Consider the following 15,097-nt stretch of genomic DNA (forward strand, 5'->3'; position numbering starts at 1 on the left):
TTATTATTGAAATATTTTTATAAATAAAATTAGTTAATATAGGAAAAATATTTAGGGTGGCATTTAAAATTATTAACATATAATAAATGTTATGTTAGTAATTAATTATTATTATGTATGCTATTAACACATAATAAAACTATAATAACTAATTCTAATAAGAAGGGCAGCATTATAAAATACGCTTATCTAGTTAGATATGTTAAAACTAGTGATGGGTAAAACTCTTTGAATCTCAAACCAAATAAAACCAAACCCTTGATGTTCGCTTCAGTTTAAAATTCAAATTCAATATGAAAAAAATTTGAACCGAACTATCAAGCAAAAAAAATATTTTCTATTAAAAAATCAAACTTGAAATTTTTTGTGAATTATTATTATTTAATGTATACCTACATAAAAAAAATTAGGAATTATCTAAATTTATTGTAAATACAGTGACATAGACATAAAAGTTAAGATGTAGAAAATAAAATAAGTGATACAAAAACTTAAAAATATAATAGTAATTAATAATATTATGGTTGATTTAATTTGTAGGTACAATGTATATTATAATAAATGTTGAGGTCGAGTTCAAGTTTAACTTAAAATGATTTTAGGTTCGGTTTAGGATAGAAAAAATAATTTCATGTTCAAATCAATTTAAAAAATTAGGGTTCGACCCATCACTAGTTAAAACAGTTAATTTGAGCCTGAAATTATCTGATAACCAGAAGCGAATTCTTTGGGCATGCTCAATATGCGCTGCATGCTTAAGAATACAAACATAATTAGTATAAATACAAAATTATTTTGACATCAATAATATATTATGTATTTAAAAATATCATAGTATATAACAAAAATTTCATCTAAACAGATCTGTTAAACTTCAAAATCTGTTATACTTGTTTGTCTGTATTTTTATCACAACATTTATTAACAAAGCATGCGATATCTGTGTGCTCAAGCTATGTAATGCTTGTTATTCCGTGAAATATTGTTTATTCTGAGACTCACGCCATCATCAGCCAAGGTACTATATACCCAAGGCATGCTCAGTGTGTTGTACTTTGCCAATGATGTATATAATTTACGTGTACGAGTATGTGGCAATTGTATTAATTTTTATAAATTTATAAATAAATAAAAATTTGCATATTATTTATTAATTATAAATCAAATAGAACTATAAATTATACCTAATGCATTATTATGAATTTATGAATGAGCATGCATTGCATGCCCATACTCCAGAGTCAGCATTCGCCACTGCTGATAACATATTAAACTCAAAGAAAAAATATAAATATATATTGAAATACTAATAAGTAATAAGTAATTAAATTACTGACCTCATTTAAACTAGATGAATCTGTTTTTTGATCATCCTAAAATAAACATTCATTTTGTAAATAAACAATAAATATACAAATAGATTTATAAGTACTAAGTAGAATAGTTTTGTATTTTTACTCACATTATTATCGTTATTCTTGGATTTATTTATAGCATACATAAATGTATGATAACTTAGAAGATCCAACATTGTTGTATTTCTTTGCCTTTCAATATCAATAGGTAAACTCTTTGAATTCCATTCATTCGCCATATTATTGTCATGAGAGTTTTCTAAGTATTTTAATGTTTCACTAATTGGCAATATAATATTTTTCTTTTTGTCTTCGTGAAAACCACTGAAATCATCAATCTTTACAGCATCTTCTGCTAACAAAAAAAAATAATTAAAATTAAATAAACTAATTAATACATTTTTAACTTAACAATTTAACTTACTGTTTATATCGTCTTTTACTTCAATGTTACACATAGAATTAATTTTTACAAGAAGATCTTCAGCCAATAGTAATTTATCTAATCGATATAATATAGTAGGCAGCATTAAAGCTTTCAACCAATAAACTGATGGAAATTTATGCCAAGTACAAAATTCTGGTATAAGTATTTCTATGTATTCACTTCGTTTATCAGGTTTTCCAATAATAAATCTAAAAACAAATACCAATATTATTAATTATTTGTAATAAATTCTTTATTAAAATAGTACTACCTGGGAATCAAATAATTAAGTTTTGATACACCCAATGATTTTACTTTTATCATAGGTTGATCTTTATGAGTAACATTAATGCTATACTTGTCACTAAAGTATGTTTCATATGTATCATATTCAGAAGTTGGAAAAGAACTTTCAGGTGTCATATCCAAGTAAACATCAGTAACAATATATCTCTAAATATTACAAATATAAAAACCAATAAGTATTATCAATAATGTTGAAAATCGTAATTCATCTAAGTAATAAAAATAGGTTTTAGATGGGTTTTATTTGATACTAGCTAATCTTGTATGACATTGTCTACGACATATTAAATAAAACCAGTACATTTATTCTATCTTAACACTGAATACAATTATAATGATTAATACAAAATATATAATAACATATATGCTACTTAAAAAAAAAAAATTGACCAAGAAATGTTTTCTATTTTTACCATACTCATAGCTTTAGCAGTTCTGCCTAAGCGATGATGAAACAATGATTCTGGAAATATTATTTATATATATAAGTTAAAAGTTAAACATTATAAAATAAATTATTACACTTATAACTGTTATAATATACTATTATTATACTTATTCACTGATATTAAGATTGATTTGCCTATAATATTTTGATTTAGTAATGGGTTTGAAATAATGTAGAGCTATAATAGGTAAAAAGCCAAAAAAAAGTTATACCAATGATTTTTAATAAATTATTCTTTTATATTTATTTAATTCTGCAAATTTCAAATTTGTATTTGTAAAAACATTGTTTATTTTAAGTTGAATAATATTCTTTTTTAAATCATTCTCAGGTCACGCAATAATTTTATAGTTTCAAGATTTTTTGATTAGACATTATATACAGATATATTTTTTTTAATAGACATACATTAAAAATAGCTAATCTGATACCCTGAGTAATCCAACAATTTATTTTCACTTCCTCTCCTCATAATGAAAATAAATCTTGTTTAGTACCTTCTCAACATTTTGGATTTCTTTTTTTAAAAACTTATTAATTTTACCATTTAATATGGTTTAAAACTAAAAGTAAAGATATAATTACTTGTATTGGTACTATGTTTCTGTACCATGGTGAAATTACATTAGGAATTTTAAGATATTCTTCATAAAATTTAGTTTTTCTTTGTTCCATAGTAGGTTCTTCTGTTTCTACAAATTTGTTTATATTGATAACATTCCAATCCACATTACATTTATTATCTAAAATATAAAAATATTAAAACATTTTGTTTTATAATTAAAATAATAATATATGTAATATATGTATATTATATTAAATTTCAAACCTGTAGAAGAAATAGGAACTACTAAATATGAATTATCTCCATTATCATAGCTTCTTACAATAAAATCTTTTACGCCCAAAACATCCAGAAATAATTTGTTATGAAAATCTTCTAGTTTCTTATGACTTGTATGGTCAAGATGCATTATTTCTACATTTACTATTATGCTAACATTAACATTACCAAAAGGTAAAAATATAGGAAAATTTGATACCTGTGTAAAGAAATAAAGAACACTAATTATTGATAAAATTAGTTAAAATAATAATGAATATTGGCAATTTAATTTTTATGTATTTTGGATTTTAGACAGAAAAAAATGAGAATTAGTAAAATTATTATTAATGAATTTTTTAAGAATACCTATTAAGTATAACATATTTATTTAATTTTAGTAGATAATATAATATATTGGTGAGCAATAACCAGTATAATGTAGATTATTTGTACAAAAAATTAAAGTAGTATTTTAATGAGAAGTATATTTAATTTCTTAAATATATATATTAGAATGAAGATTTAAATAATTAAATAAATACAGAATATTATAATATAACATCAACATTTTTTTAATGGAAAATAACTGTAGAGTAAATATATTTAATTAAAAAGGTGGGCAAGTGAGTAACGCTCTTTGCCTCTACTATACAAAAGATTTAGAGTAGATCAGTAAAATACATATGCTATGTAGATTTGAATTTAATGATACAATTGCATACAAAAAACAATTCTAACCAGAGACGGTCTATCAACTTTAGTATCACAGTATATTTCATGATACTAATTTTCTTAAGAAAATTTATTTTCCTATTAGTATTACAGTTGGTCGTTTTAATTTTTGTTGATAACATTACATTTATTATATTTTTATTATTATTAAATAAAGGATTCAACATCATAGATTATTGGACTAGAGCAGAGGTTCCATACTGTAGGTCACAACCCAAAAATGTTTAAATGTTAAAATGTTAAATTTTAAAATATTTATAAATTTCTCTATAATATTAGATTAATATAATATATTTATATAAAAAAGAAGATATATTTTGTATGTATACATACAATAAAAGCAAGTATGTGATACATTAATACTATATTTAATACCATTGATTACACAATATACTAGAAATTTGAGTCCATTTGTTATCAATGTTGATACCATTCCAATAGGCACTATATTATAGGTACATAAATATTTAAATTTAAATATTTATTTAAATGGATTTTAGCGTGAAAAATTTGGGAATCTTTGACCTAAAGTATTTAAGATATAAATAAGTATATAAAAATTAAAAAAAAAAAACTATTTATAGTGGTTTTTAAAGATAAGGGTATAATATTTATACAATGTAAAAAATAATTTTTTATTAATTAAAAATGTAATGATTTTCATGGTGTTATTTTCATTGAAAGCTTCTGCTATGTTAGATAGCATAAAAGTTTGGTTCGTATGTCTTTATACTTTGTGCAATCTTGAATTATGTATTGGATGGAAAGGTCAGTTTGGCATTTATCACACATACGTGGAGGATTTTTTTTGATAAGAAAAGAGTGAGTGATGAAGGAATGTACACTTCTAGTTTTTATAATGATTACTTCTTTTCGTATACTGAGATGATGAATAAAGAGCTATTTTTTTCTCAATTATCTTAAGTTTATTATTGAAAGGAATAGAGTCCCAATAATTTTAGGTATTTCATATTTTAGAGACGATTGTATAATAGTATGCGCCATTAGTTAGTAAGATAATAATTGTAGGATAGGAAATTATTCATTATTTACTATTAACAGCCAGCCATTTTTATGTGTGATGGCACCAACATAAATTCAATATTTTTTTAGAGGTTGACTTTAATATTTTTTGGATGTTTTGGATATTTTCATTTGAAAAACTAGAAGAATATTGAATGAGTCATTCAAGAGAATGTCTGATTTGAGATGGTCAACTTGGCTATTATGATTGCTTTAAAAATAACTTCGGTTTCAACTAAAAATAATATACTAGTTTCTGACAAAAGCTTGTAAAGGAGATTGATGTTGTTTTCGATTGTTGAAAAGCTAATTCCAGCATAGATTTAGATGCATCAGTGTACATTTTGGCAAAGTATGAACATTTGTCTTGGATAATTTCATAAAATTCTGAGATGACGATATTTGGGTTTATATCGTACTTGGTTTACAAAACAGAATTTTTTTTTTATTAAATTCTAACTACAAAAAATATCTATAAATTATTGAGACTTTGTTAACATTTTAACATTAAACACTTATAGAAAAGATAGGTAAGTAACTAAAGTACAGTTTTGCTGTATATTAAGTATTGAGTGAGTCATTAATATGAATATTGAATATATTAAATTAGAATTAAATAATTTATAATTATTGAATATTTATATATTTATTTATTTAATGATATTTATTACAAAATGTAAAAGATTAATATTTATTTTTAAATTGCAATTTCAAAATGGATCCAATTCAATTCAGATTTATTTAGGTTTCGCGTAATAATTAAAATGTAAATTGATATGATCCATTATGAAATTACATGTTGTAGACTTGTATTTAGAGCTGGCCCAATGCAATAGTAAAATAAGTAGCCTAGGGTAGCACTAATTTAGGGATGGCAAATTTCAAAAGACCAAATTGATTTACTTATTTAACTATCTAGTATATAGAAATGTATGTTTATTGTTCAACAAACACAAAAAAAATATATCTAATAACATAACAATAATATTTTGTTTACTGTGGATGTACTGGAATTATAATGCTGTATATCTATGCAAATAAAACGTCGATAACAATAAATGCAGCCTTGTACTATTTTAGAACATTTGGTTTAATTTTATAATTTTTAAATTCTTATATTTTGTAAAGAAAACTGAAGTCAATCAGAATATTGTTTTTTAAATAAAAACACAGACTTACAGTTAAAAAACAAATGTTTATATTTTATATAATCTTTTTCTCTCCAAAAAATTAACTTTTGAATAGGGAGGTATAAATTAATATTGTCTAGAGCGGCGAAAAACCTAAGACTTGCTTGTATTCACATTTTTGCATTAATTATTCTCTAGTGTATTTTAGGATTATTATGTATTTTATTTTTCTAAGAAAAATGCTAAAATTTATAAGTTAGGGGAACATATTTTACTTTTGTGAATTTAGTATTATTTCGTAAAACATGAAAAGTTAAAGCAATAGGTAGCAGACAAAAAATACAATTTTCAGCAATATAATATAACCTTGAGTTCTATAATAATATATCAATGATTACAAAAAACAATTTTGAAAATGAACAGGCTTTTATTATAATTAATTAATATCTTATAAATTCAATTTATTTTGAAAATAGCATTGAGTACAGTAAAATTTATAGTTGACATATATGTTTTAAGTCCTTATGAATAATGTTTTTAAATTTTTAATACCTATTGAATTCAATGTTAAAATATATAATTCCGTCTAAATATGATTAATATATATTCTAGAAAATAATTTGTGAATTTAATACTTGTATATTTTCAATACTTTTTAGTTAAAGTGATAACTGAATGAAATACTTATAAGAAATATTTGAATTATTGGACGTTTTAAAACCTTAGTTTAAAGAATGTTAACTGCAAATGCATATAAAATAAAAATATGCCTGTGTATTTTTAGTAATTGTCTACAAATTTAAGAATAGATAATGTGGGATCTGAATCAAATTTTAAACAATTTTGACTCAGCAAAAATTATTTTATCAACATTTAAAGAAAAAAAAACTGAAAAATTGAATTAAAAAGAGTTGTCAAGTGATTAATGCAATAATGCTCTGCAGTATAGTAGGTCACTATGACCAATTTATTAAATTTGAATCCTATGATAAGTATTATTGCACACGAAAAACGATTCTGAATGGAGATACATTTTTTAATGGGTAGTATAGTATGGGTTTTTTTTTAATGAACTGAAAACCCCAAAATGAAATCTTGAATAGAAAATTCCAATTTAAACAACTAGTATATGTTTTAAGGTTTCACAGCTAGCAATTTTCAATTATAACAAATACCTAAAATTATTTTATAGTAATTTGTTATTTTACAAGTGAATTTTGGATTTTGTTAAGATTTTAAACGTAAGATAAAAAATTTTTAACTACAAAATAATTTACAAGTAGGAATTCATAATTTTAACAAATGTTTATCAATATTTGAACTTCAAATGCTAATAAAAAAAAAAATTGTGCCTATGTATTCTAATAATTTTCAAATCACTATAAAACTAACTCATGATAACTATGTATTAAATTTTTCAAGTATTTTGACCTAACCAAAAATATTTTATCAATACTTATAAGAATAAAACTAAACAAAAACAAATATTTCAAATGTATATAAATAGCATTAAAATATACAAAATATTTAAAAAATTAAATTATGCAAAGAAAATGCAAATCTTAATAACTGGTGAAATTTTCAAGTATCTACGACTTATACTTTTTGAATAATAACAAATATTTAAAATCGTTAACATAACACAATTTTGTAAAAATTTAAAATTCAAACACTTATTTTTCCTATAATGACAATTCGATTTTTCTCTATAGCTATTTGAAGGAAAACTTAGTGTTGAATTTTATAATTTGAACTTTGAATGCTTATAAAATCAAATCGTGACAAACAATTTCTATTTTTTTTTTAACTACAATAAGAACGACTTATAAGAAACTTTGTATTCAATTTTTAAGTTTTTTTGAAAAACCAACATTTTTTTATCGACACTTCAAAAAAAAATTTTTAGATAAATAGAAAATTTCAGTTGTCTATAAAAACTCAAAAAAGTCAAAATGTCAAAATATTTTGAAAATGTCATGTATTTCAAACATGTTTTGTGGGGATTAGATTCATAAATATAAAAATAAATGTCAAGTATTATAAAATATTTTAACTATAAATTAAATTGATTTAGAAGTTCCTACTCAGTTTACTTATTACAATACAAAAATAAATTGTGGGTTAACTTACTTTTGGTAATTTATTTGATGTTAAAATTCCAAATTCCTCATTTGACCTCAATAGTTTATCAAATGTTTCGTATTTATCTTCTTTTAATTGGATATAATCAGGAACACAACGAAGAATATGTAAATATGATGGTTTAGTTACTTGTGGATAAGATCCATGTAAGTGTGTTGGACTCTATGTAATGTTTATAATTGTATTAACTTCATATATTATAAAATTAATAATACAGTAACATACTTCAATATGCACCATCCTTCTCATTTTATTAGTTCCTGGTTTTAGTTTATAATTACTTGCTTCAATATCTTTCTCATCCCAATGTGGAAACCATTTTAAATCATTAAATACAGCATTATTTTTAATACTTATAGGTAACAGGTATTCATCTAATGCTCCAACTTTATACAATTCAATACATGCATTAAATGCTGCACTTTTTTTAGCATTTTTTTTACTTGCACAAAATATTCCCTGAAAAAAATTATAATAAACCTATGATTATTTATAGAAATTTTTATACAAAAATAATAAACTTTTACATCAATGGGAGTTTTAATAACACTATTAATTGGCAGTTTTAGTTTGTACTTTTTAAACTTATTATTATTCTGAGCAATATACCATTCTGGACTCAAATCTGTGAATCTATCTTGAGGTAAAGAAAAACAGTACCTATAAATCATTCCAAAAAAAAAAAAATTAATAAATTAATACCAATCTGATATATTTTTAAGAAAATATAAGAAGCCTATTTGTAGGTATTTTTTTAGCATTTCAGCATCACATTTGACTTTTGAGTAAAAAAATATATTAAAAAAGTACTTATGTTTTAAAATTAGATACCTATTAACAATACTTATAGCAACATCATGAGTTAATATAGCATGTTTAGTTTTAAAAACTTCTGTCATATTTTCGTCATTATTTTCATCATCAATATCATTGTCTACCAATATCTAAAACAATATTGTAAAATATTATTTCTTTCCATAATGAATGACATGTAGGACATTTTAAACTAAGTATACTTTTACAATTTCTTCTTCCATTTTATTATAATCAGATTGAATTTTTTCAAATTTCAACTGATTTGGCACCATAATAATAAATTTACTATCAGCAGAACGAGCTCTTCCTTTAGATTGTACATAAGAAGGAAAATTTTTAGGAGAATCATATCTAATGACATAATTGCAAGTTTGAATATCAACACCTTCTTCTAGTACTTCTGATGTTATAAGAACATTAATTATGTTATCATTAAATCTAAACAAAAATTAATTAAAAATTTATGAATGATTATACAGTTTAGGTAAGATAATATTTTGTAATATATATATATAAGTGTAGAGTAATATATTAATTATAAAATACCTCTTAATAATATCATTATTTTGTTGTTTTTTATACACCATTTCTTTGCTATCAGGACTTATTATTCCTCTTGCGCCAACTATAAACTCGCATACAATATTTTCTTGATTATATTCCTGGATAAAATCCTATTACATGAATCAAAAAATCAATGGATTAATTATTAGAATTATTAGTATATTATTATATTTTGTTCTAATATACCTTGATATAATGGTATAAAATTTTAGCAGTTGTTCGGCGATCAACAAATACTAAACAAGTATCAGTGGCTTTTATAGTAGATAAAATTTCCATTAATTTTTTCAGTTTTGGAGATACATTATTTAATGTAGTTGTATGACCGTTGTTAATAGATGAGTGTTTATTCATATAGTCAAACACCAATTTTCGAATTATAGTAACTTCTGATAATACCATAGACATAATAGTGTGATTTTTCAAATCAGTACATATTTTTCTTTTTTTTTCAATTTCAACTAAAAAATGCCAAGTTGCCAAAAATGCAATATATGGTCCTCCATCAGATAGATTTACCTAAAAAACAACTTTGTTCATCATCTCTATGAAAAAAAACTTTAAAAATTCACCTCTATATCAAGAAAATAATTAGCGAAATTCTTCGAAGACTGTTTTTGATTTTCCAAATAATAAACTTCATTATTTTCTTTAATTGGTTCAATTTTGGCAGGAGCCTGAAATTTTTTCAGATGATCAACAATTTTTGATATTCTTTGAGTAACAGCTACCATTTCATCATCCAAAATAAACTCATCATATAAACTTATAAATTCTTCTGGACGTGCTGAAAAACTGTTATTATTGTTAATAATTATTAGTATCATATTATTAATAGCTTTGTTTTCAATAATTACATTTGAATATTTTCATCATATTTAGTCTTTATAGTAGCGTTAAATGTATTTTGCAATTTGGTTAATTCATCTTTGACATTTTTGGTATTTGAGTTAATCAAAGTAGCAGTTAGTCCAAGAATATGAGGACGTTCATCAATGTTTAAATTGGAATCGTGAAGTACTTGCATTATCTGTTTTAAATAATAAATATATTTTAATTTAATTATTTTTGTTGTGTATTATAAATAGAATCAGTGTTTTGACCATAGGCATGTGCAGGGGTAATTGCCGACTATGCCAATGGCACCATCAGGAAAAATAGGAATGTTTTTATAAAAATTGATGATATGAAAACACAACTACAACAGATAATAAACCTAAAATTAAATTATGTGTTTTTATTACTGTACTAGATGATTTGTATAACGGTCTTGAAAACCAAATTTAACTAGGATACATTAAATACTATTAGTGCAATAATTGATTGTTTAACTGAACTAAAAGCTGAAGAATTTGATACAAAATTTCTTTCACAAAAGTATTAATAGTCATGAAATAAAAAGTAAACTAAGACAGGCTCATCAAACAAAATAATTGATCAGTAGTTGAAAAAATTATTAACAAGTAAACGTTTTGTAAATATACAAAATATGTAAAATGTAAGTGTTGAAACTTTTTACTACCATTACTGTCACAAGTTGCTCATATGAAGAGCTTTATCCAAACTAAGTTTGGTAAAAACAAAATTAAGAAGCTGCATGAAACGAGATAGATTGAATGCATTGATATTGTTACATGCTCTATCAGTTTAGTCCGAAGAGTATATTTTTTTATAGAAAGAGTTTGTTCACTTTCGTCCTTCTGGTTGTAATTCAAACACATACACAAAAATCTGTATATCTTTTAAAATCTTTTATTACTTAATTATTTATAATGAATATTTTAAAAACACAGTACTGTACGAATCGGTTACTTATACACGACTGACTATTGTTTATTCTACATTGCTTTTGTTTGCGAAGCAGTCACTTACAGGAAATGAAATATTGGTTACGCTAGAATATTGCTAAGATATGTGCTTGATAATCTAAAGTGATATTCTAAGGGTTCTCAACAATATTAATATTGTAAAAGAGCGATTCTCAAACTGTGCTCTGCGGAGCCCTAGGGCTCTGCGAGACGAATCTAGGAACTCCACGGCCACATCTGAATTAAGTACACATATTACTAATTTGTTAAATTGTTACAAGTTACATTTATATTGTATTAAGTTTATATATTTTCAATTTATTGATCCATAATTGTTTGAGTAGCAAAATTGATATTTCAAGTTTTTAAGGCTTGTAAATTTTTTTTAGCATATTAAGAGTTCCATGTAAAAAAAAATTTGAGAGTCTTTGTTGTAAAACAACTAGTATCACAGATAAATTATGAGAATGTAATTGATAAGTTTAAAAATTGACTTCTTTTTACTCGTAGATTAAAACTATAATAAAATATTACATAAATTAAATTCATATTAATTATTGTAATATAATTCAGTTTGCATTTTTTTTATAAATATATAATTTAAAAAGGTTAAAATTAAAATTATATTTTAATTTCATTAGAAAAAATGTTAAACAGAAAATATTTTAACATGTTTTAGAACTTGCAGAAGTAACTTACTCTCCTGATTTGTTTTAAATTTATACTAATTTTTATATGTAACAATAAGATAATTTACTAAATTATAAATTTAATTAAAAGAATAAAACATAATTACTAATTAGTAATCAAATAATACACTTTTAAAAATATTTTATTAATTAATACATTTTTTAAGAACTTTTTACTTTATTTTAAGCACTTTTTAAATTTTTAATTGAGCTACAATATCCAAACTTTAATAAGTAAAAAATAGTAAGTAGTAATCAAAATTTAAGTCAGGTAACTTAATTTAACTTGAATTATAAAATGTATGTTAAGTTAAAAAAAATAAATTTAATATATACAACATATTATGAACATAAGCCAAGCGGTGTTTCCGAATTGCGAACAAAATGACAAAAACTATGTGAGTTGTGGACACAAATATAAGATACGAATTGCAGACAAATCTCCAATTATTATTTTTGATATGACGATTGTGGACATTGGTAAATTACTGTTTAATATTATCAATATATATATAAGTATACATTATATATATATATATATATATATATATTATTTATCAGCATTAAGATCGATCGACAAAAGATGTATTGACAACCTAACTTGCTTGCTTCACATCTGTCGTCTTTCTATTCGTTTATATCACCCCGGTTGAGAACTACTGCTTTAAATAATATAATATAATATAATATAATAACTTTAGATAATTTAACAAAATTTTAAAAATAACAATTGCACTATGCAAGACACAATTTTTTAACCCCATCTACAAATTTTTTAGTAGCTTGTCCTAAGTTTTGAAAAGTGGTAAAGGGAAATATTTGTATCCGCAACTCACGAGATTTTTATTAAAAAAAAACTCTGTACGCAATTAGTATTATGACAATAAAACTTGTGTCCGCAATTTTTATGTTATAATATTGACCTGAATAATTTGTCCGCAACTAGTATGTACTTTAACACCGCTTAAACACATAGTATTAAAGTTTTGATGCTATATTTAAGAACTTCATAATTAACTTACTTGTTTAAATGGATGTAACGCTACAGCATGATGACATTCATCAAAAATAAGAAGATTAGCATCTTTTATATGCATATAACCATGATGCAAATTGTTTAAATAAATTTGAGCAGTCATAACCAAAATCTAAACAAATAAAATGCACTTGTATAGTTATATTGAGATGCTGACAAGAAAACAAGATATTCCTCAATGTTTTTTGTTTCGCCATTTAGCTGATCCCACAACCACTCAATAGGTATACTTGATGATATCTTTCAAGCACCATCACTAATTAGTTTATACATATAATTATCATGGTACTCACATGGCATTTTTCTAATATTTCATCCCAATGCTTCTGAGACCAAAAGTCAACATTCATATCCCCACTAAATGTTCCGATACTCCATGGTAAATGCCTTCTTAAGTTATTTGCTTGCTGAGCAACAAGTGGTACAGATTGGACAATAAAAAATGTCCATTTTCTTCCATGACCTATTGGTCTGAAAATAGTTTTAAAATTGTATTTGTTTTATTTTTGAAAATTAAAAATAATAATAATTTGTATACATACTTAGTTAAACAGTCTCCCAAATTTTTAACAAGCATTGTAGCTATATATGTTTTGCCACTTCCAGTTGGTAGGTATAAAATTGTGTTAGATTTTTTAACATCCTCTAAAAGCTCAAGTTGATATTTTCGAGGCACTATATCTGAAGTATCCTTTAAAAATAGTTGTATAAACAATTATAATTAAACATAGCAAGTTTTGTAATTTTTTTTTTCTCAATGCGAAGAATTGTTTTAAAGATACCTATGTTTAAATACAATTATTTTGAAAATCAAACAAAATTGAATAGTAAAAAAAATAAAAAATTTATATTACAATCTTTTTTAAAAACTAATTTAAGTTTGATAAATTAAGCAAAACGTGTTTAACTTAAGTCATACATTATAGTTAACTTTATAAATAGTAATAATAATATATTTTTATTATGTATATAGATAGTTTTATGTATGACTATGTGAATCAGAATTTCATACATTTGCATACTATCTAAGAAAGCTTCATACTTAAAACCCGATTGAACAGAAATTTGTTTTATATTCTCAAAACATATGCAGCATATATTATCAAATTTAACACATTGACTGCCACATGGCTGCATGACCACTGACGGTCATCTGTAATACTGAAATTTGATAATTTTATGCATATGTGACCACCGACATCCATAGTTCATCATTACTACCTTGCCATATGACCACCAGCGAACATAAATGAATTTGATTTTATATTATTTCTATGGGGCTACAATAATGCACTAAAATAAGAGCCGTGGCATAGCGGGAATCATTACAATTTTTTTTGATATAATACGTGTAATATGTTTTTTTTTCAATTTTTTTAAATATTTGGGATATACAAATTTGGAATAAATTGAAAAATATGCTTGGCATATAACAAATACCAATTGAATGACCGCTGGCGGCCATGTGGCGGTCAACTTGTTAAGTGTTTTCAAATATTTTATGCACATAAATGTTTAATTAGTTAATAAATAAACAAAATACAATTTCCATTTTCAAAGAAATCACTTTTTTTTTTTTTTATTATAAATAAAGGCCTCAACAACATAGGTCATGGGCCTAGAAAAGAAACAAAAGTAGATATATAAACGTAATTTAGCTAGGTGGTACTATAGTGAATACAGTGGTTTATTTTACAAGGTGGGTGTAAAAGTTAAGAGAAATCACTTTTATACCACCCTATATCATATTATTTGGTATAATAGTTTACATTTTAAAATTTTTCTAAAAATTTTA

The 15,097-nt window shown here is 23.8% G+C and overlaps 1 protein-coding gene across 10 annotated transcripts in view; it reads right to left on the reverse strand.

The window, feature by feature from the left end:
* Positions 1–15,097, reverse strand: part of LOC114125241 (endoribonuclease Dicer) — a 28,433-nt gene that overhangs the window by 10,593 nt on the left and 2,743 nt on the right. For 6 of the 10 annotated variants that reach the window (XM_027988803.2, XM_027988805.2, XM_027988809.2 and 3 more), the window contains exons 3-20: positions 13,845–13,993; positions 13,596–13,773; positions 13,289–13,414; positions 10,627–10,799; positions 10,342–10,564; positions 9,956–10,288; positions 9,752–9,879; positions 9,406–9,643; positions 9,221–9,333; positions 8,917–9,049; positions 8,615–8,848; positions 8,378–8,551; positions 3,366–3,579; positions 3,122–3,279; positions 2,054–2,235; positions 1,780–1,991; positions 1,463–1,710; positions 1,338–1,373 (exon numbers count right to left, since the gene is read on the reverse strand). In XM_027988803.2, the coding sequence (XP_027844604.1) occupies positions 1,338–1,373; positions 1,463–1,710; positions 1,780–1,991; positions 2,054–2,235; positions 3,122–3,279; positions 3,366–3,579; positions 8,378–8,551; positions 8,615–8,848; positions 8,917–9,049; positions 9,221–9,333; positions 9,406–9,643; positions 9,752–9,879; positions 9,956–10,288; positions 10,342–10,564; positions 10,627–10,799; positions 13,289–13,414; positions 13,596–13,773; positions 13,845–13,993 (3,252 nt within the window). Of the gene's footprint in view, positions 1–1,337; positions 1,374–1,462; positions 1,711–1,779; positions 1,992–2,053; positions 2,236–3,121; positions 3,280–3,365; positions 3,580–8,377; positions 8,552–8,614; positions 8,849–8,916; positions 9,050–9,220; positions 9,334–9,405; positions 9,644–9,751; positions 9,880–9,955; positions 10,289–10,341; positions 10,565–10,626; positions 10,800–13,288; positions 13,415–13,595; positions 13,774–13,844; positions 13,994–15,097 lie in introns of those variants that run through there. The other 4 variants (XM_027988811.2, XM_027988806.2, XM_050197895.1 and 1 more) reach the window with 3 other exon arrangements.

Source organism: Aphis gossypii, chromosome 1 (genome assembly GCF_020184175.1).
Source record: "Aphis gossypii isolate Hap1 chromosome 1, ASM2018417v2, whole genome shotgun sequence".
Classification (NCBI taxonomy): domain Eukaryota; kingdom Metazoa; phylum Arthropoda; class Insecta; order Hemiptera; family Aphididae; genus Aphis; species Aphis gossypii.